Source organism: Podarcis cretensis (genome assembly GCF_951804945.1).
Source record: "Podarcis cretensis genome assembly, chromosome: 11".
Classification (NCBI taxonomy): Eukaryota; Metazoa; Chordata; class Lepidosauria; order Squamata; family Lacertidae; genus Podarcis; species Podarcis cretensis.
Window position 1 is genome coordinate 13,763,057 of NC_137180.1, and position 24,069 is coordinate 13,787,125.

At 42.7% G+C, this 24,069-nt stretch overlaps 1 protein-coding gene across 2 annotated transcripts in view; it reads right to left on the reverse strand.

Annotated features, from left to right (window-relative positions):
- ROR2 (receptor tyrosine kinase like orphan receptor 2) overlaps window positions 1-24,069 on the reverse strand; it is a 171,806-nt gene that overhangs the window by 40,847 nt on the left and 106,890 nt on the right. For both annotated transcript variants that reach the window (XM_079995415.1, XM_079995416.1), the window contains exon 2: window positions 4,682-4,759. In XM_079995415.1, coding sequence (XP_079851541.1) covers window positions 4,682-4,759 — 78 coding nt within the window. The remainder of the gene's footprint in view (window positions 1-4,681; window positions 4,760-24,069) is intronic.

The following is a 24,069-nucleotide window of genomic DNA, read 5'->3' on the forward strand; positions in this document are numbered from 1 at the left end:
ACAGTTGCGGAACTCATCTCGCTTTTCAGGCCGAGGGAGCTAGCGTTTGTCCACAGACAGCTTTTTGGGTCATGTGGCCAGCATGACAAAACCACTTCTGACACAACAGAACACCATGATGGAAACCAGAGCGCACAGAAACACAGTTTAACTTCCTGCCACACCAGTACCTATTTATCTACTTCCACTGGTGTGCTTTCAAACTGCTAGGTTGGCAAGAGCTGGGAGAGAGCAACGGGAGCTCACTCGGTCGTGGGGATTCAAACCACCAACCTTCTTATTGGGAAGCCCAAAAGGCTCGGTAGTTTAGACCACAGCACCACCCACTTCCTGAATAAAGAAGCACAGAATTACTGATAGGTCCACCCACCATTGTGAGGCTCAAAGCAATGAAGATGATGGCTCCCCAGCTGTTGCCATTGGCTGTGGGTTTCTTGTGATGTCACAAAAGCACTTGGCAATTGAGTAGATATACAGGCAGGCCAAGGGGAAAGCCCTTTTTCATTTCCAGCAGGACACACCTGGCAATTGATGTGACATTCAGCACTGCCCAGGCTTCTTCCACTGGGAGGAGGCAAACTGGTGAATGGAAGGAGGCAATCCTCTGGCAGTGGGATGCTAGGGAGCGATAATAAGGCAACTTTGCTTGCTTGAAGGCTGCTGGTATCTGTGGTTGGAAGCTGGTGGACGTCTCATGATGGACCTAACAGTAGCTTCTGGCAAAATGGGACACCGCGACAGAAACCAGAGCGCATGGAAATGCCGTTTACCTTCCTGCCACAGCACTATCTATTTATCTAGTTGTACTGGTATGCTTTCGAATTGCTAGGTTGGCAGGAGCTGGGACAGAGCAACAGGAGCTCACCCCATCGTGGGGATTCGAACCGCCAACCTTCTAATCGGCAAGCCCAGGAAGCTCAGTAGTTTAGACCACAGTGCCACCCTCCACAACACTAGCCAACACCGAAAAAACCCTATTTCTTCTGATTTCAGCTTATCCTCTCTTCCTAGAAGGCGTCATTGTAGGGCTTCGATCACCATACATAATTCACTGTGCAAGTAATAAGAGCAACAGAGGGACAAGCAAGTAAGGACTCAGCAATGATATCACACACATGATGATTGTCAAGGCCTAGAACAAGGGTGGGAATATTGTGGCTCACAGGCCAGATTAGGCCCACCAGGCCTCCATATTTGACCACAAGGCTGTGGACCACCTGAGTAGAGGAAGTAGAGATGCCACTGGGCCGATTGGGGGTTCCAGGCATTGCTGATGACCTGATAGTTAGCAGCTGCCAAGCTGATTGTCTGGGCTTGCAAAGCACAGTGCATGGAGCTAATCAAGCTCTGTCTGTGCAGGCAAAAACAGGTCACCTGGCATCATTGTGATGGCCGGTGATTAACCAGGCCAGGGTGGCAGTTGTGAATAAGGAATTGGCCTACCAGCTGAATCCAGTTCCCCATGCTCGGATTATTATCAAGGCACAATTTTTGTTGGAATTTTATTGGAAGATTTAAAACAGAGGTTGGATTGTTAGCTATCACAGATGCTTTAGTTGAGATTCCTGCATTGCCAGGGTTTGGATTAGATCAGTGGTTCCCAACCTTTTTTTGGCCATGCACCCCAAAATCCTAAAATCCTGATGCCCCCCACCTCATGACATAAAATTCTTATTATTCAAAAAGTGAACTCCTATTCACGTGGAGAAGCCTAAAAGGCCGTTCACTGTTAATAACTCATTCTCGAATTGGTATTATAGGTCAGGACATTAATAGGCAAGATGTTAAATAGTTTTTATATGCAACAACTGCGGCAAGAGTATTGTTAGCCCAGAAATGGAAACAAGAAGAAATTCCGACGAAAGAAGAATGGCAGATGAAATTAATGGACTATGCAGAATTGGACAAAATGACAGGAAGGATTAGAAACCTGCGGGACCAGAGATTTACAGAAGATTGGAAGAAATATATGAATTATTTGAAGAGCAACTGTAATCAACAAATTACGCTAGTAGGACAAAAAGAAGTTTTGTAAGGAGAAATATACGAAGTGTTACAAAGTAGAAAAAGATAGAGATATTGGTTATGAGTTTGAAATGTAACAGGGAAGATAAGAAATGCATACCGAGAGATTAGATTGGAAAATTTTCAGACAGGATTGATGGAAGTCAAAAATTTGAATAAGATGTAAAAGTATGTTTAATTACTGTTGAAAATGATATGTTAAAAAACTAATAAAAATTATATATATGAAACTCATTCTCGAATTGCCCCCCTTAAAAAATCAATTGCCCCCCCCCCCCGTGGGGCATATGCCCCATGTTGGGAACCATGGGATTAGACGGTCAATGAGGTCCCTACCAACTGTATAATTCTATGTTTCTAGGATGGTCTTAAGCTGTTGGGCAGGCGGACTGTATTCAGTTTGGTGGCCCTTCCATTCTTCAGAGACATTTCCAAAGTCTCACAGTTCATGATGATACTTGCATGCTTCCCCCACTGTACTGAACAATTCTCTCAAGAACTTATTTCCACAGTCAGATGCGTTTGGCTTTGCTTTCTGTTTCTCGTGCTGTTATAAAAACTTGACAAACTACCGTTTGCATTTACAGGCTGTTTACATATTAATAGCTGCTTCCACAAAAGATACAAAATCTATCAAGTACCATAAACCACAGCAGGTGCCCAAATGTGTATCTAATGTAGCTGTTTCAAATACAACACATGGGTTTGCATTTTATAACACAGCTATCCAGAGGAAGCAAACCAATTTGCCCCCCCCCCAAACCCCCAACAACAACAGAGCAGCTTGCAAAATAAGGAGAAACAGGACTGGAATTAAACACATCCATGTTCAGCTAAAATGAAGACTGCCTTAAAATGAATGCACCGTATTTTAGTTCCACTGCGCATCAGCTGCTCAACAGGTTGATTCAAACAGGATAGGTGTGTGTTACACAGCCAGAAAGCATGCAGTCTGGCAGAGAGCCAAGTGCAATTATTAGAATGTTCCACAGTATAACATTCCAAATTGCAATTCGTGCTATGAAAAAGCTTGTAAAGGAAAAGGCCTGCGGTAATCAAAAAGTTGTTTTTAAAAGGGTGTTCTGTTCTGAGATGCTGGAGCGACGCAGAGTGCATGTCAGCGGTAGCATTAGGAACATAAGGTTCACTTATTCAACTCTCAGATGTTTAAAGATAAGTAAGCATACGCTAGAGTATCTGAAGTTCTAGTAAATTAAACTCAAATCATGGCAGAGTAAATTAAACCAAATTTTAGAGAAGGCTTTCTTGTTGGAAACATTTCCTAACAGATCACTTCATTCCTTCGTGCCCAACGCTACTCGGGATATTTAGGTATAATTCACTTTGCCCCACTCCCTCAAAAAAGAAAAAAAGAAATAGCAGACAGAGATTTGGGTGTGCGAAGAATGTCTATATAAAAATATCTTTCAATTTCCCCCAGCTCATTTCTTGATCAGTGGCATTGAGTAGGCACGTGGCACAAAGCAGAAGAGAAGGTACCTGATTTAGGTGGATTGGCTGAAGGGATAGCATATGAGACAACTGCTGGAGGCAAAAGCGCTGATGAAAATGCTGGACAATTTTGCACAAAACACAAGAAATTCAGCAATCGCAGCAAACCTTGAGGAATTTTGGCAAGGGAACTTGCTGGCTCCAGGGATACATTTGGCTCATTATTTTAAAGCAAACCAGCGTGATTCACACTTCCCAGGATTATAGTCAAATCTGAATGCAGTTGTCCTTCAGTTCTGGCACTTCTCCAAATTCTGCACTGCAGATCGTTGCTCAAAAAGGCACAAAACTTTGAAGTCGAATGTTTTGGTTCCCGAACGCCGCAAACCTGAAAGTGAGCATTCCGGTTTGTGAACATTCTTTGGAACCTGAACATCTGACATGGCTTCTGATTGGCTGCAGGAGCTTCCTGATTCTTTAGCCACTTGTAGCATCAACCAACATGTGCCAGCTTCCAACCACGAATACAAGCAGCCCTCAAGCAAGCAAACTTGCCTTATTATCGCTCCCTAGCATCCCACTGCCAGAGGATTGCCTCTTTCCATTCTCCAGTTTGCCACCTCCAAGTGGAAGAAACCTGGGCAGTGCTGAATGTCACATCCATTGCCAGGTGTGTCCTGATGGAAATAAAAAAAGGGCTTTCCCCTTGGCCTGCCTTTGTATCCACTCAGTTGCCAAGTGCTTTTGTGACATCACAAGAAACCCACAGCCAATGGCAATAGCTGGGGAGGCATCCTCTTCATTGCTTTGAGCCTCACAATGGCAGGTCGACCTATCAGTGACTGTGTGCTTGTTTATTCAGGAAGCTGGTGGCGCTGTGGTCTAAACCACCAAGCCTCTTGCCTTAGCTAAAAACCTTGCAGTTTTTGCGGCCACCTGATCATCTTGATCTGCTAGAAGGAAGGACACAATAGCAATGGTTGAGCGACCCAACATGGACAATAGTAGAGGGGTGAGAACCTCACTCCTCAAATCTTTATAAATCTTTATAAAGAGTGCACATGACTCAATACTGCCACTGACTCAATACTGCCATCTCCACAGGAACATAAGCGTTTTTTCAAGGGGGGGGGAGTAGATCATAAAACAAATCCTTTGGCTGTCAGGTTTTGATAGGGCTAGTATTTAAAAAAACTATGATTACCTTTGTGTGTTGGCACTGGTCTGTCATGTCCATCCATTTGGCTTAAAGGATCGTCAGAATCCGGTATTTCCATTTCGCCTAAATAAATAAACAAAAATACAAAGCACTTAACACAAAATCTCGTTCAGATACTCAGCTTATCTTTTTCCTCTCACTAGGATGTTATTTTGACTTGCAAATTTGGTAAACTACAAAAATGCACATCCAAATTTATATCCATCGTCTTCCCGGGAGATCAGATCTTAGCTTTTCTTGATGACAGTCACCTCATTTCACGCCAGAGCATTAAGATTTATTTCCAAGAACAGGTAAATAGAACAGAAATGCTATTACCAGTATGTGTCTGGTAAAATGCCCCTGCTATTCCAATATATGTGAGTTTTCCTTCCTTCTCACTTCCAAAGGGAAGTGGAACTATATATCAAATATATCAAATATATTATATATCAAATATATAAAAGGATGTCACATAGAGGAGGGAGAAAGGTTGTTTTCTGCTGCTCCAGAGAAGCGGACACGGAGCAATGGTTCCAAACTACAAGAAAAAAGATTCCACCTAAACATTAGGAAGAACTTCCTGACAGTAAGAGCTGTTCGACAGTGGAACTTGCTGCCAAGGAGTGTGGTGGAGTCTCCTTCTTTGGAGGTCTTTAAGCAGAGGCTTGACTACCATATGTCAGGAGTGCTCTGATGGTGTTTCCTGCTTGGCAGGGGGTTGGACTCGATGGCCGTTGTGGTCTCTTCCAACTCTATGATTCTATGATTCTATATGTTCCTGGTGTCAGAAAAAAAGGACACAGTATTTGATTGTGCTTTGGATTTCTTCTAGAAAGGGGCCTGGGAGTGACCAGTGTTTTTGAACTACCCAAAACATGTTTACAGAGGAATTGTTTGATGCACATACAGGTCTTTACTTGAAGAGATTGTGGTGGTTCCTTATGACTTTTCCCCCTAATCTTCCATAAGTCTTGCACCAAGTTCAAGGGCAAAGAACAAAATACAAAACAGAGAACTTTTGTAACTCTCTGCTTCTGTAATCCTCGTATAATCTAACTGTGGATTGTTGTCTACCTGCCTGTGTTGTCATCAATACCGCAAGGCACTCTTTGGAAATAATACACTAGGAACTGTACAGACAAAAGCTAAGCTCCAAGAAACGGTTATGTCATGGGACTGCAATCTGGATATGGAAAAAATGCTTCTTTAATTAGTTTTAGAGCCTTCTTATTTAACTCCTATCTATAAAGGGGGAATGAAGAAAAGGAACACTGGTGCCGGAGATCTCAATGTTATTCCTATCCACCATCTGAGTGGAACAACATGCAACAAAATTGACGGGCTGCTCTTGAAATACACTGGCCAATGGTTCCTTCATTTGTACAGAATTTACTGGCTACAGAGAAGTGACATTTAGAAAATTACAGTGGTACCTCAGGTTAAGTACTTAATTGGTTCTGGAGGTCCATTCTTAACCTGAAATTGTTCTTAACCTGAAGCACCACTTTAGCTAATGGGGCCTCCGCTGCCGCTACGCCGATTTCTGTTCTCATTCTGAAGCAAAGTTCCTAACCTGAAGCACTATTTCTGGGTTAGCGGAGTCTGTAACCTGAAGCGTATGTAACCTGAAGCGTATGTAACCCGAGGTACCACTGTATCAGGAATTGACAGTGTACACACCCAAACTATAAGTCCTAAATATAATCCTCAATTTGTTCATATAAACACACACACACACACACACACAATGAAAAACAGATATATTTTTTGCTTAGAGAAAATTCAAATTCTTTCCCCCTTTTTTCCAATTCTTTAGTTATTTAGAGGAATCCTGGAGACAGGGAAACAGGAGGAGTAAATTGATGACCAGACACAGGGAGGCTATCTCATTTCCCAGCTCCCACCCTCCTGCATTCCTTCCTGATTTCTCAATCCCTCAAATCAAGATGGAAAGAGACAAAAGCATTTGCTCATTTATTTTTTTTAAAAGAGGAACTTTAATAATAGCTTTGTGATATTCCTTCTTGAGCTCAGTGTGTTTATTTCTGGCAAAAACATCTATCCCCATATGTGCCTTATCAGTGGATAATTACAAGCCACAGAAAGTTTTTAAAAACCAACAAAAATCTGTATGAATAAGCTGCATTAAATTTATAAGATCCTCTTTACATTATGTAAATTATACATCACAGGCAGACATGTCATTACAAACTTTTCCCTTTAAAATTTACTTTTAGGGGGGGGGAACCCTGACCTAGAAAAGTCACCTTCAAAAAAATCTATCCTCTTTTAAATTTTAGACCAGATGTTTTCAAACTGGAAGTCAATGCAATGCCAGACTTTGGACTGTGTGTCATAAAGACCATGAGACTTTGCCTGTACATTTTTGTGAAAAACCACCAATGAACCACCTAGCCCAACAGATACTCCTTTCCTTTCACAGCAGCAGTGTAACATTTAAAGTATTTGTAGATGTTTCAATAACTACCCGTGAATCCATTTCTTGCTACTGTTACCAGTACTCCTCTCACAGGTTTTTATTTTCCTTTCCAATTCCCGCATCTTAATCTGTGATCCTCTTTTAGCAGGATGAAAATAACACCGGCACATCGTATCTCTTCAACAAAGATGGGAAACCTCAGATTCAGGGGCCGAATGTGCCTTCTACACCCCTCAATGCGGCCCCTGGAATGTCCCCCATGCCACACACCTCATTGATCAAGCTTCACATTCTGAGTGTTTTTTTCTGACTGGAATGGGTCCTTGAATGATGCCTCTTGCTTGTCTGGAAGGAGGACAGAGCAGGGTGTATGAGTGCAAAGAAACTAGCCTACTCTACAAAGGTCAAGGTTGCTCGAGTTTATCCCCACAATTTTGCTTTTGAACCCACAAACAAAATACACTTCCTCATTTGCGCCTGGTTAGAAAGTTCCATATGCCCAGGGTCCAGTCAACAACCCAGAAATAGCCATGCAGTGAATTAATACAGTCCAAATCCTTACCAAGATCTGACTCAACTACCATGCCAGAAAAAGTCATTGCTTATCCCACAATGGAGTCATGAACTTTCCTAATTTGGCAGGTAAAATGTAAAGGTAAAGGACCCCTGGACGGTTAAGTCCAGTCAAAATTGAATATGGGGTGTGGCACTCATCTTGCTTTCAGGCTGAAGGAGCCAGCATTTGTCCACAGACAGCTTTCCGGGTCATGTGGCTAGCATGACTAAACCGCTTCTGGCACAAAAGAACACCATTATGGAAACCAGAGTGCATGGAAACACTGTTTATCTTCCCACCGCAGTGGTACCTATTTATCTAGTTACACTGGCATGCTTTTTGTTATGTAGTGAAGTTTCACCCTGGGCCAGCAGGGGGATACTGTGGATAGTTTTCACTCAGGTCTGTAGATAGTTTTCACTCAGGTCCACGTCAGTTATTTTAGGCGGGAAACTTTGGGTTGTTGTTGCTACAATGTTGACAGCCGGCTGCCTATAAAAGCAGGCCGGCTGAGCTGTTTGCTGTTCAGTTCTGTCCAGCTTGCAAGTAAAGAGCTGCTCTGGAGAAATCGCTGTGTCATCTGCTATGTTCGCCCACAACTTAACACTTTTCAACTGCTAGGTTGGCAGGCGCTGGGACAAAGCAATGGGAGCTCACCCCGTCGCAGGGATTCGAACCGCCAACCTTCTGGTCAGCAAGCCCAAGAAGCTCTGTGGTTTAGTCCACAGTGCCACCTGTGTATACAGGCAATGTCAGAAGCCTATTGGTCAAAAGTTTTTTGGCCATGAAATCATATACTTGTGTTGTGGAAGAAAAACAGCAACAGAATAATTTAATATTGGTCCATATCACGGAAAAGAGCATTAGTCTATGGGAAGGGTGGGAGAGTAATACAATTAGCAAGGGAATCAGATCCAGATTCTTGGCTTCAGTTCAGATCAAACCTTTTGCCCCTGCATTCACCCTTTATCTTACCCCTTTGTGATTCACAGCAATTAACCCTGAAGTCTCCAATTGACCATAGTTGCCTGTTACCAGTATGCTATGGTTACCAGGTTCAGAACAAATCAGGATCTTAAACCAGTTCATTTAGTATCCTGGCTTGTTCTGAACATGGTAACCATGGTTTATTTGTCTGAACAAAACAGGAAACTATGGTCCATAAAGGAATGAGAAGTGGGGTGAGCGTGGGCAAGAGATTCCTGCATATCTCAGGTTCTAATGTCAATATATGACCATGTGCTCATGTCTCTTAAAGACGGACTTCCAAACTGAGGATCATATACAAACAGAATGGAAAGAACTACAATGTCCTGAAAATCTAATAAAGTATGGGAAGTGTTATTATTAGCAGAGCATTTTGATACCAGTTTCTCCTTGCTGAAGTCATTCCCATAGTGTAGCCAAACACGACTCCTACCACCAGTTCATTCTCATAGGCATATATCGAATTCAAATAGATTCATTCTTCCCAACATTCTTCGTTATTTCCTTCTTAAGTTTTTCAGCATGTAAACTCATCAAAGCCCCTTTTACTGATATCGGAAGCCTAGCCATGATATTCCATCACCAAATGATTACAAATCAGTCTGTGTGCCAGCACAAAAACCCCCACATGTAGTGTTCAGCAGCACAAATGACCAGAGCTACTGTGGAACTCGGTAACCAGGATGTCAATAACCTTCTTCGAAAATCTGGCACAAGAAAGGATCCTTCAGAGCTAAACAATCGATGCAATAAACCCACAAAGGACCCCAAACGCAACTTGCTGATAATTTCTTTCTCAGACTTTTATCTGCAAGATAGTATTGTGGGATATCATTGCTCTCCTTCATTGGTTGATTTATACACCGGTCGTAAAAATCCACACATAGACAGGTATGTGAAATGAACTGCTGACCTTTGGGGAAGGGTGCTAGGCAGTTAAAGTGAGCTGATGGCCAAATTTGACACGGCAGTTCCATTTCATTACCCAGGTTGAGTTAGGCGAAACAAAGGGACGATAGTTGCCACATTATGTGGATGAAAAACTTCAATGGATCCTGCAGCAGGCACTGGGGAGCAGGAGAGGGCACAGCAGCCCCCAATACCATTCTAATACTGAACTCCAAGGTGTATGAGGTTGGAGCCAAAGGAATGACCGAAATCCGAATACATCCATGGCTGATCTATCCCACTCAAAAAATCCTTGTGTCATACCCTCTCTTTCTCTCCCTCTCCCTATTTCTATTTATTTTGTCCACTTGTGTCCTACTTTTCCAAAGAAAGCTTGGGGTGACTTAAAATAGCTAAAGCCATTTTAAAAAAAAAGAAAAGCCAACAGTATATTCTACAAACAAGAAACAAGTATGAGAAACAAATCCAGCAGCACGGTATTCATTTAAATAATAGAAAAAGCAACTTAGTCCCAAGCCTTCCAGAAAAGGGTGAGTTTTGCAATCTCTTTGTAAAGGTCAAGACAAGAGGAGGATTGTTGAACCTTCAAAGGGAACTCAGGTCAGAGTTTCAGGAACACAGCTGTAAAGGCCATGCTCGTTCAAATGATCTTGGCCACTGATTTGGAAAGGTGAGCAGACTCATTCAGGGAGAAATGCTCTCCAAGATATGCCCTGAACTTCTAAGGACTTTTAAAGTCACATAGAATCATTCTGGGCAATGATGCCAAATGGTAACAGTAGCTCTTACCAGCTAGGGATCCAATAACGATGATTTTTCGCCCTATAGGGCGCACTGGCCCATAGGACGCACCTCATTTTTTGGGGGGGGGGAATGAATAAAAAAAAATTATTCCCCCCCCCCCAGCCCCCAGAACAGGCTGCTATCCACAAGCCTTGCGAGCCCGGGGGGAGTTCCCCCAGGCGCGCAAGGCTTGCGGACACCTGCGTGAAGCACGGGGCATCCTCCAGGGGGTGCCCTGTGCTCCAGGCTGCAGGCTGCCGCCTGCAAGCCTTGCGCGCACGGGGGAACTCCTGCCAGGCGGGCAAGGCTTGCAGATAGCTTCCTGAAGCCTGGAGAGCGAGAGGGGTCGGTGCGCACCGACGGCTCTCGCTCTCCAGGCTTCAGCGAAAGCCTGCATTTGCCCCATAGGACGCACACACATTTCCCCTTCATTTTTGGAGGGGGGAAAGTGCATCCTATAGGGGGAAAAATACGGTATACCCTGCCCATCTGACTGGGTTTCCCCAGCCACTTTGGGCAGCTCCCAACAGAATATTAAAAACACAAAAGAACATCAAACATTAAAAACTTCCCTAAACAGGGCTGCCTTCAGATGTCTTCTAAAAGTCAGGTATTTTTTTTATTTCTTTGACATTTGATGGGAAGGCGTTACACAGGGCGGGTGCCACTACCAAGAAGGCCCTTTGCCTGGTTCCCTGTAACCTCACGTCTGGCATTGAGGGAACCACCAGAAGGCCCTCGGAGATGGACCTCAGTGTCCCAGCTGAATGATGGGGGTGGAGACGCTCCTTCAGGTATACTGGGCCAAGGCCATTTAGGGCTTTAAAGGTCAGCACAAAAAAATGAATTGTGCTCAGAACGTACTGGAAGCCAATGTAGGTCTTTCAGGACTGGTGTTATATGGTCTCAGTGGCCACTCCCAGACACCAGTCTAGCTGCTGCATTCTGGAATAGTTGTAGTTCCCGAGTCACCTTCAAAGGTAGCCCCATGTAGATCGCTATTAATTTTTTATCTGCAAGCTGAGTAAGAATAGTGAGAGTAGAGTAGTTCGCGACCATTTACATAAACTGATGCAAAACAGGGAAGTAAGGTGGATGGCAGTAGGGCAGCCTGGTGATGCAACAGTGGTGAGAATTGCAACTTGAAGGGGAAAGCTGTAGTCCAGCTTTCCCCGTCCTGATACCTCCCAGAAATTGTGGGTCTCCAACTTCCTTCAACCCCAGTCAGCATGGCCGATGGTTAGGAATTTCAAATATACCTTCCTGAAGAAACCAGAGGCCTTTCTCCTGGGCATGGTCGGCCAATTGGTGCCAAAGAAGGATAGAACTTTCTTTATGTATGCTAAAACAGCAGCAAGAATACTTATTGCAAAGTACTGGAAGACACAACATCTACCCACTCGGGAAGAATGGCAGATGAAAGTGATGGACTTCATGGAATTGGCAGAAATGACTGGCAGAATCTGAGACCAGGGAGAAGAGTCGGTGGAAGAAGATTGGAAGAAATTTAAATTTTATTTACAGAAACATTGTAAAATTAAGGAATGTTAGAAGGAGGCTGGAATGAAGTTATGTGGCTTTAGCAGAAATATTATAAAGGATTAAGTAAAAATAGATTGTTAATGGATGAAAGGAGGAAAGGTTAAGTTACATTATATTAAGATAAATTATAGGATAAAAATTGGGAAAGATGGAAAGGATTTGCTGAAATAGCTAACCGAACTAGAATACAAAAAAGGGAGGTGCGAGGAGGTCAAGGAAACAAGTAAATGAAAGATAAGTTATGGGAAGGTTCACTGTATTTTTTTTTAATTGTTTCTATTTTTCTGTTTTTCTGTTGTTGTTTTTTACTGTGATGTGTTGTTATGTTTTTGTTTAACTTGGAATTATGTATTTCTCTTTTTGTAATATTTAAAACTTTAATAAATATTATTTTTTTAAAAAAAGGAATTTCTAGCGAACAAAAAAATTATATAGTGTTTGATTGTAAGAAAAACTCTGAACAATGATGGCATTTGTAGCCCAACAATTTCTGAATCACTCCAGGTCATGACTATTCTAGACTTCCCCAGCTATGTTTTTGCTGCTGTTTTATTGCGTGCTGCATCAGTTGTGCTCCAAACCATCTTCATGCTCAGCATGTCTACTTGTGGATGAATCTGGTGGTAGTAAAAGGTAAAGGTAAAGGTACCCCTGCCCATACGGGCCAGTCTTGACAGACTCTGGGGTTGTGCGCCCATCTCACTTAAGAGGCCAGGGGCCAGCGCTGTCCGGAGACACTTCCGGGTCACGTGGCCAGCGTGACATCGCTGCTCTGGCGAGCCAGAGCCGCACACGGAAACGCCGTTTACCTTCCCGCTGGTAAGCGGTCCCTATTTATCTACTTGCACCCTGAGGTGCTTTCGAACTGCTAGGTTGGCAGGCGCTGGGACCGAGCAGCGGGAGCGCACCCCGCCGCAGGGATTCGAACCGCCGACCTTTCGATCGGCAAGTCCTAGGCGCTGAGGCTTTAACCCACAGCGCCACCTGCGTTCTACTAATCTGGTAGTATTGTTTTGGTCAGCTGAAGGGCAAATCGCCAAACACCTGAAAACTGGAGCAATTGTGAAATAACACGAGCCCCACATAAACACAGTTACAACACTTCACAAACCATGTCCCTCATTTTTGCTCACCACTATGAGAGTTCAGCTCCTCTCTGCCAAGCCAAATGAGCCACAATCTTCTCCCAAACCTGCAGCTGCAGGGTGGGGCAGTCATATCAATCCCTGCGATTTTGTGGCAATCTTCACCCACTTCCCATCTTAAAGGCTGGGAAGAAGACAGTGGTGGTGGGTTATTTACTGCATTGTCACTGCTTTTGCAGCATCCCATCAGCACATGACCAAACTAAGAAGGATCTGGAAAGGGCGGCAGGGGCAAAGCAACTGCTTATATACATTTCTGAAGGCCTGGGCCACTCCCACTCCCAACGTGATTAGCTGTCCAAACTTCCCAGCTGCGAATCATGACTCAGAGTTTAAGGGCCAATGGCAAAGGCCGAAATCCTGAAATGTTCTGTGATTGGACATCATGTATTGAATCAGAATACAGGGGCTCAGAATCCTTAGTCCAGACTCAAGTTCAGGCAAACACAGACCACTGAATACATAACAAAGGCTATAGAAAAATTGTGGACCCGGGGAAAAAAAACTTTCCTTTCTTTCCTCTATGTGATTAAACAAGAATCCTCCCCCCCCCCCACAAGTCAGAAATGTCGTTTGAAGGACTTAAGCTGTGGATTTAAGGCTGTGTGGAGATAAACTTTCTAACCAAAGCATGCTTTAAGAAGAGCGTGGAATGTATAAGGGCTTTGGAATGACGCAGTTAAAAATACCGTCGCCATATTGGGAAGTTCTGTCGGAGGACTTAAGTCTGGGAGGAGAAATGGAGAAATAGAGCTGTTTTTATATTGTGGGTGAAGCTCCTCAAAGGGATTTAAGAACGACAGTTCTGTGATTAATGATGGAAAGAGCGATGTTATCCATGAATGCGATGATATATGGAAACCATCTCGATTTGAGGATTGGATGAACAGAAAAATTCACACAGGATTATTATTGGTGTTTATCAGCTTAAAGAGATTATCAGAAGAGATCATAAAGAAAAAAGAGAAAATATACGAACAAGATGAGATGTGGAAACAGCAAGGTAAGACTGGATAGAATTATGAACTTTGTTTGGACTGATTTGGACATTAACGCAGTAGCAAGAAGATGATCAGAATCCCCCTTCGGATCTTGAAATATGGGTCCCCTCAACAAAATTTAAAATTCGGCTTTGTAATTCAGAATTTATGTGATGTAATTTGATTTGATTTGATTGGTCAGTTAATACAAATTATTTAAAAAAAAGAAAAAAGAAAAATTGTGGACCCCTGTCTGGGAGAGGATCCATCTCTGACGTGTAATTGTATAATTGCCAACACAACATAATCTCACGAGATTTACAAAGCGAAAATATTTGATGATATTAATCTGAAGGATGATGGAAGGTTGATTTAGAGGGTATCGTAGACATAGGCTATTTCCTTAACATATTATTCTAGGAAATTATATGTGCAGAATAATTAAAACAGGGATGAAAATGAATCCCACTTGAGTTTAAATAAGCAAAGATGTGGGTCCAGATGAGAGGTGGGTACATGCAGCGATAATCCTCAAATCTACTGGTCACGTGGACAAATGGAAGAGGTTGCTGCTGGTGGTCACAGGTCTATAAAATAATTTTCTGGAGAGACCACATGTGTAGGTGAACAACGCATGACAATAAATGAAAGTATCTTTCAAATGAATATCGTCAAGTTCTCTATTATTTCCTTGGCTGCACTCTCGTTGGCCCACCGTCAGTTATCAACGTCTCTAACTCCTCAGACAAAGGAGCCACTGTAGGTTTTTAATTCAGCTGCCAATCTAATTACTTTGGCTGCGAAAGGCAAGCTGCTTTGGGTTGCTGAATCATACCCTTTCATGGGAATTTATCCCCCAACATCTGCAGCTCCTGGCAACAGATATTTAAAAAAATGGCAAAGGATGTTGAAATGTCTACAAAGAGGCAGTTACTGCTACAGTTTGCGCATCCCTTTCACGGTGATGCAAGGATAGGACCTGCACTGTCTCCACAACTTACAGTTCCTGCCTGAAATAAAAATAACAGGGACAAATGGGCAAGCCGGAAGACTTCCTGTTTAAATTACATGATAAACACACACATGTAGAGGCATTTTACTTCCTTAAATAAGTAAAACTAATGATTTCAGTGTCAATTTATTTTTGTCTCATGCTGAATTCAGAGTAACGGCAATCTTGCCACATGGAAGACTGGAGCCAAATGACATCACCCGGACCCAGCTGGCAATGTGACCTAACGAAGGGATTTTGAACCTAAAAAGGACGACAACTTCTCTAGCAATTCGGTCTTCTACAAAGTGGCAGGCCACACGTACACACTGACAATAGTCCATTTTATCACAGTGCAATCCTACAGATTCAGAACATAGGAGCCAACTCCTAGGGGGTGAGGTCCCTTTGCCCCCCCCCCTAAAATATTTGATGGACGTCCCCAAGTTGATTGACATTTTCAGTCAAATAATGTGTGTGCGCTGCATCATGTGATCAATTATGCTAGGGCAGGGCTAACTCCCCCCCCCCCCCCAATATTTTATTGAAGTTGGCACCCCTGATTCAGAAGTACTACTCCCAGGTACGTAGGTCCAGTGTTGAAGCCACAGCACAAATTTACTATTAAAGCATTGTATAACTTCATTCTTCATAAGCAGCCCTTAAAAACAGAATGTAAGGAAAGTCATTACTGTGCTCTTTTCTACCAAATGCCATGTTTGCTGAGATTAAAACCAAAGGCATGTGCATAATATCAATAAAAGTAATTTTATATTAAAAAATAACACATTGGGCAATAAAATTCTGATTAGCTTTGGGACAGGGGAGTACATATTGTTTCTGCAGAAGGCAGAATGCTGCTTTCTTTTTTTAAAAAAAATCTTACCTCTGGAATGCTACACTTTATCAGTGCAGTTCCTTTTGGCAAAGAAACTCTAAATGAGAGAGCAAAGGCTCTTGGGGAGTTGATCTGAGGCTCTGTTGCCTGCCGCTGTTGAGACTTGGCTGACATTCAACAAGGAAAATTTGAACAACCTTCCTAGACTAATAAAGCAAGAGTGTGTTGAGACACAAGAAAAAGGCTCAAGGAGACTAGGGCATCCAATGCTCCCTTGTCCTCTCGTACCAGTAAATTCTGGTCCTAGTTTTCAGGAAACCATGGTTTGTCATTTTGTCTGAACAGGGAAACTACAGTTTGATCCTGGTTTGCAGGCAAGCGCAAATCACAGATGGTTCCGATGAAAGAGTAAATAATGACTTTACGTAAACAGGCTTTAAAAGATATTACACTCATCATGAAAGCCAAACAGAATGAAAGTGAAACTAGTCTAGTAGGAACACTACACCCCATAAAACTCAGCTCAGACATAAAACCAAACTATGGTTTAGCACTACAAGAAAATGGCTTATGCTTGAGCACTCCCCATGCTCTAATACAAAGGGAGTCGCTTCTCTTTAGCAAAAACCATTATTTGCAGGTACAGTAGTACCTCGGAAGTCGAACAGAATCCATTCTGGAAGTCCATTCAACTTCCGAAAACATTCAACTTCCAAAGCATGGCTTCTGATTGGCTGCGGGAAGCTCTTGCAGCCAACTGGAAGCCGTGGAAGCCCTGTTGGATGCTCGGCTTCCGAAAGAATGTTTGAAAACCGGAACACTCACTTCCGGTTTTCAATCATTCGGGAGCCGAAACATTTGACTCCCAAGGCGTTCGGGAGCTGAGGTATGACTGTATATCCAAATCAACAAACTATGGGTTGCTATCCAAGCCAGGATTGTAAATCATGGCTGACTTTGAAAGGTAAGAGAAAGCCATAGTTTGCCAGTATGCTTTGTACTAAAAAGGAAGTGGCAATCTTGGAGTGCACGAGGGCAAGAAACGACACAAAGCATGCTCACACAACCCCATGGAAGAGTAAAACATAACTTGTTTCTTCCTCCCTTAATTCAGACCAACACTTTGCTCCATTTATTAACTTCACAGCATAGTTGGTGCCCGAAAACTAAATTGTGTGGGTACTCAGCTGTGCTGTTGGTTTATTCGCATGAAGGTGTGCTACATAACTTGAGACAGCCATAACCACAGTAGCAACATCCAGTGCCATACACAGGTTGGGTATCCGTAGTTTGGTAGCACACCGTAACATGCCTTGTTCTCTGGACTAGGTTTGTGAGTTCCCCGTGCAGTTCCACAGGAGAAAAGATACACACATGCATTTGTTTCTGCCCTGTTGATTCCTGAGTAGGCCTCAGTTCAAAGAAACACAAGTCCCATTCAGAACAGAGGAGGAGATGTAGGCAAATTGTGTCCTCCCTAAAAGAGGGCACATGTTGCCGTGAGACCCAGAGACTGACCTCTTGGTTGTGGGTGGGTATATTGGACAGCCACAATACCCGATTGGCAGGTCCCTCATTGCTGGGTTTAATCTGGCCAATGGAGTGCAGTCTAAACGGATCGAGGGACCTATATATACCTATGCACGTGACCCAGAGCTTCCTCTTTCAACCCGCCCACCTCTCCCTACTTTTAGGGCATTTTGCGATTGACCTTGCTATGCAGTCGTGTGACATCGGTCGTAGGAATGGGGCAGGGCAGGAATTTTCCCCACTTGGCTGGTTGGCTGTTGCCATTTGGGTTTCACCTGCCGTGTAGCAAATCATCACAACTTGTAAGGTTGCGGATAGGCACTGGTTCAGGTGATAGGGATAGGAGAACATTCTTGCTTTCCCTATCTGAAGGGTATTCCGTTAAAGGAATCCAGGGACTAAACTTGGTTTGGTCAACCCCTAAGCGGGGGTTGTGCCCGTGCTTGAGTCCAGGAGAGCATCTGGGGAGTGAACAGAGTCTGTTCCTGGGCTTTCCACCTACCTCAGGTGTTCACCCTTGGCTGACCTATGCTGGAGCCCTGGGTTAGCGTTGCCTGCAAGGGTGCAGGGAGCTAGTCGAACCAGAGCCTATGCTCACTTTTCTGTAATCAATAAAGTTGTGGCCTAAATTCTGCCAAAACCCAAAACTAAAATTTGAGTCAAATGTGTGTTTATTTAGGGGGGAGGTCTCTGGGTCTGAACACGCAAATCTTAAATAACTCCTGATCACAAAATCCTTGGGAAATATGGAGGGTGACATGAAAGCATATGGACACATAGCTAGTTTCTGGACTGGTGGAAAATGCCCGCATGTTACCCTCATGTTACTCTTAGTTGTAGGGTGGGGCGAAAGGGGTCCAGAATTTCATTTTAGCCATCCAGCTGCTCCAACTAGGATGTCTCATTTAGAAGGGAAAATATACAATTTCTTACAGAATCTCAGTAATTTTAAGGGAGCTGATTAAGGGAAGTTGATTGCAGGGGATATCAATCTGCTCCAAGCCCTTATTTACTTTTGAAGTATTAAATATACCGTCTAGATAACCATTATAGACATCTACTTGTAGAAACCACATCTGTTGCTGATCTTTAGCTTAGAAATAACATAGTTAAAATATGAAGTTAATGAATGAAGATCAGCATTAAACTGCACAATGAAATGAATATTTGCCTTCACAACAGATGGTAAATGTTGGTTAAGTATTATACCAAATAAAAATCCTTTCTGAAAATGAGGAAACATTCCAAAAACATTTCATTGGGTTGTAAATAAAGTGGCTTAAATGCACCAAATAGTATGGCTGAACACACCTGCAGCTCAAAGCACACCAAGAAACATGATAATTATCCATGACATTATTGCATGATTTATTACTTTACTGCTTCTGGCTGTGAGAACAACGCAACAACACAACAAAAAACCCAGTCTCTCCAAAAAGGCTGAAAATAATCATAGTTTATTGGCTAACACTCCATAAATCTGGCGAACAAATGATTTTTCAAGATTCCCTTTTGTGTGAAAAAGAGCAAGTATAAATATAATGTATAAGTAGTATTTGCTGTCTCATAGTGAAGCCTTTAAGGATAAGGCTATAATGAGATTATTTCTTTATTTTATTTCATCTGTTAAAAAGAACCCTACTGTTCCATAAAAACCATTAAGAAGTGCTTTGCTTTTGAAAGAACCTTAATCTGAAAACATTTTAAAATTATTATTATTATAAGAATGCAGTAACATGTACAAAAACTTTTAAAACATTCTCCCCCCCTTACATAATCCCCTGATATTTACAACTAAGGTTGGGGAGGTTCCACTGCAGCCTCCTATTTTATTTCAGGATTCTTCTTCATCATCATCATCATCATTATTATTTTATTTTCAAAAGGTAACCCACAAAATTGATAGAGATAAAAATGTATAGACGTTTTTAATCCAAAACTTTGCATGGGGCAGGCCAGTATGTGTTTGTTTGTTTGTTTGTTTGTTTGTTTGTTTGTTTGTTTGTTTGTTAGCTTTCTTACCCTTCACCATAAAGTCCCACAGCAGGTTACAATATAAGACAAGTGAAACAAGTATGGCTGTTCCTAATCGAACACAACAGCATACAGCAAGAGAAGTGTATCCCTCGGAACAAAATATATTTCCTCTCAAAGACCATGGTAAAGGACCATGCCTTCAGCATGGCAAAAGGCTAAAACAAAGTTGATAGACACACATCTGCAGGGGAGAGTTCCAAATTCTAGGCACTGCCACAAAGAAAAGTCACTGTATTTTGAAATAGCTGAATTTTATGGGGGTGGGCAGATGTGGAGGATTTTCTGGTCCTGAATGGGGTAACTGTGCCCCTGAAGGAACATGTGTGCAGCCTGGGAGTCATTTTGGACTCATAGCTGTCTATGTAGGTGCAGGTCAATTCTGTGTCCAGGGCAGCTGTTTACCAGCTCCATCTGGTACGCAGCCTGAGACCCTACCTGCCCGCGGACTGCCTCACCAGAGTGGTGCATGCTCTAGTTATCTCCCGCTTGGACTACTGCAATGCGCTCTATGTGGGGCTACCTTTGAAGGTGATCCAGAAACTACAACTAATACAGAATGCGGCAACTAGACTGGAGCGGCCGCCGAGACCACATAACACCGGTCCTGAAAGAGCTACATTGGCTCCCAGTGTGTTTCTGAGCACAATTCAAAGTTTTGGTGCTGACATTTAAAGCCCTAAATGGCCTTGGCCCAGTATACCTGAAGGAGCGTCTCCACCCCCATCGTTCAGTCCGGACACTGAGGTCCATCTCCGAGGGCCTTCTGGTGGTTCCCTCACTGCAAGAAGTGAGGCTACAGGGACCAGGCAGAGGGCCTTCTCGGTAGTGGAACCCATCCTGCAGAACACCCTCCCATCAGATGTCAACGAAATAAACAACTACCTGACTTTTAGAAGACATCTTCAGGATTTGTCCTTCCAGTGAGCACTCAGGACTGATTTCCTTAAGAATGGAGAGGTTTGATCTTCTTGCAGTCCATGGGACTCTCAAGAGTCTCCTCCAGCACCATAATTCAAAAGCATCAATTCTTCGGCAATCAGCCTTCTTTATGGTCCAGTTCTCACTTCCATACATCACTACTGGGAAAACCATAGCTTTAACTATGCGAACCTTTGTTGGCAAAGGTGATGTCTCTGCTTTTTAATATGCTGTCCAGGTTTGCCATTGCTTTTCTCCCACTACCTGATTTCAAAGTGTCACATTCTATGGATAGTGACCATAGGACGCAGAGGGAGATCTCCGAGTCTGAGACGTACTCTTGGTCTCAATGAATAAACCATACATAAGGAACCTTCTTCATATGAAAGGACACTGGTCCACAGGAACTGCTCTCTCTCTGTGTGTGTGCCACCTCATTCTGTGCCACCTCATTCTGTCCCTCCCTCTCTGTTCTCCCTCCTGTCTGCGCCACTTCCAGTCAGCATAAGCAAGCTTTCTATATCCCCATTTCTTGTTTGGTCACCAACCTCGCAAAATTTGGTATCTCCCTTTTGGAAAGAAACCCATGTCTAAAATACGAAGGGTAACAATTGGTGCATGCTGTGCTTCCATTTATTTACTGGTATTTTGAAAACCCAAAGCCTTCAAGCTCACCGGGGTTACTCCCATCACCAAATTTTCTACTAAGTCCTTTCTACTCAGGGTCATCAAAGAAAGTATTTGGTTTGAAAGCCTGCTACATACACACACTTAGATAAGATGAGGGCAAAGGATTATGTAGCCACTGAAGAACTTGGTATGGTATCTTTCCAAGAGCTGCACCACAAATATTTGGAACTCGTTTCCCTTCTCTCTCCCTCTCCCCTCCCCCCCCCGAAACTCAAAGACTTTGTCTCTTTTCTACCTCTGAGTTTCTTTTCAGGGCAACTCTCTGTCACTGTCACCTGACTTCTTTGATATAGTAAACACTACAGCTGAGATCCAAAGAGCTGCTTAGGATCATGCAAGGAGTCTGATATCCCAGTAGACTTGGCCTTTTCTTCTGCTTGGAACAAAACCCAATTCGCATTGCAAAACCCAAATGAAATTCGATGAAATGCAGCCCAAATGTAATTCTTTGATTCTATGAAATGAAGTCCAGTGAGGACCAAGCAGATTCAGTAGCTTTGCCATGTAGAGCAGCGGTTCCCAATTAGTAATTATGGTGCTATGGACTCCCTGGGTGCGTGATGCAGATCCCAGGGGTCCATGGATCACCAATTGGAGAAGGAGTATCTCCATCCCCATTGTTCTGCCTAGACACTGAGGTCTAGCTCTGAGGGCCTTCTGGCGGTTCCCTCACTGTGAGAAGTGAAGTTACAGGGATCCAGGCAGAGGGCCTTCTCTGTGGTGTCACCAGTACTGTGGAATGCCCTCCCATCAGATGACAAGGGCATAAACAACTATCAGACTTTTAGAAGACATCTGAAGGCAGCCCTGTTTAGTGAAGTTTTTAATGTTTGATTGTCTTTTTAATATTCTGTTTGAAGCCGCCCAGAGTGGCTGGGGAGGCCCAGCCAGATGGGCAGGGTATAAGTAATAAATTATTATTATTATTATTATTATTATTATTATTATTATTATTAACTACTGGTGTAGAGTGTTTGAAAGAATAACTGAAGCAGGAAAGGGTGGATTGCCCTGCTGTGAAGCAACGGCTAGCTGGAACTCTGAACAGCCAGCAACATCCATTTTAGGAGAGAGAACCTTGTCAGCATTGAGGTAAAGTTCAACAACTACTCTGGCTGATTTCTGTATGCATACTGGAGAAATGCCATCTCACTCTTCACCAGAAGTAGCAATATGTCTGGTACTCAAATCTCACATTTACACATAATACAGTGGTACCTCAGGTTAAGAACTTAATTCATTCTGGAGGTCCGTTCTTAACCTGAAACTGTTCTTAACCTGAAGCACAACTTTAGCTAATGGGGCCTCCCGCTGCCGCTGCCACACGATTTCTGTTCTCATCCTGAAGCAAAGTTCTTAACCCGAGGTACTATTTCTGGGTTAGCAGAGTCTGTAACCTGAAGCATCTGTAACCTGAGGTACCACTGTATCCGGATCTGGGAGAGGCGACATTCAAAAAAAATCACACTCGTCACACTTGCCACAGCAAGAGTAATGAGCAAGATAAAAAGTATTTCTGTGGAATGGAAGCTGAAGATATGTTGGGAGATCATCTTGGCAACATCTATAATGGGTCCTGCCCCCTCTGCCAGCTCCAAGATTGGGGAGGGAAATTTAAGAAATTTAAGCAGGTTTCCTTCCCATCTCTCTTTCCAGCAAGAGTTAAAGGCTGGGAAGATTGCTGTAGCTGCAGCTCTGAGATGAACTATAAAATTGCAGTAGCCGTCAAAACTTTAAGTGTGTGTCCTCTTTTTTAAATAGTAAAGAATTTTGACTGACTCTCGACTTTTATGTTCTCATTACATTCATTGGAACAACTTTGATGAATAATCAAATTCAGCCAGCATGTTAAAAGCTGCTGCTGTACTCTTCTAAATCAAATCAGTCCCATATTTTCTTTTGCAAAGGTAGCATCCTGAACATTTTGTATTTTTTCTAATTTGAGACCAGTTTAAAAAGCACTCTTTAAATAATATGTCACTCCACAAATGTATTCAAGCAGCAAATAATGACTGAAGGGAGCTGCGTATTTACTGAAAATGACAACAGTGCTCTAGAAGAAACTAAAATCTCTTGCAAAGGCTTGTCCGCAGAACATTTTAAGTTTTCAAGTTGCAGCCAAAAATTCCAAAAGTGCATGGAGTGTGTTCTCAAGTCTGGAATTTTTCTTATTAAGTTCTGGAAAAGTGCCCAGCTGGCCAGAGTTAACAGTGATTATCCACAACCATTACACCTGTTGGCAAAATTTATTGGTTCTCCTGGCGCATAGGAACTCACAGAATACAACACAACTTCTTGTAACAGCCACCTGACTTGTAGTTCTTGCAAACCTTATTTAAGTGGCAATTCTTCAAATACTCAAGAGGTATCATAATCTATGATACTGAAAGGGGTTCAGAGATTAAAATAGCTTTAAAAACCACAACCACAGTTCTCTGTTTTGTTGTAACCTGCAAAGTGTTAAAAATAATTAAAGGGAACTGTGGTGGAACCTCAAATGTAAGCTTCTGGCTAGAGAATAATTGTTCTTGTGAAGAACCAGACATCAAAATTGATGGGCAACCCTGATTATGAAAGGTGAATATTGGAAGCATAGGAACACTTGTATGACAGTAAACTATTCATGTTGTTGCCTGTCCTGTGCAAATTCCTTGTTACAGCCATGTAGCCACTATGCACTTTTAACAAAAATATATCTACTGTGATTTGAAAAATGATTAGTAATTAGTGTGTTTAATAGGGGCCTCTGTGTGACCAAGAATGTCAGACGAGAAAATGAGAGAGATCAAATGAAGGAAGGAAAAATATTTCTAAGGCAGGGATAATCAATGCAGTGCCATCCAAATAGTGTTAGGTTATAACACTCATTATCCCTGACCACTGAACACACTGGCTGGGTCTGATATGAAGGGTACCACATCGGCTGTAGTTTATGTTAACACCTTTCAAACTTAATTTATGTTACTGAATATTTAACGGTGCATTCAACATTTCGTATATCCAAACTGACTACGATTTCCCCATTCAGCACCACAGCTAAAATGT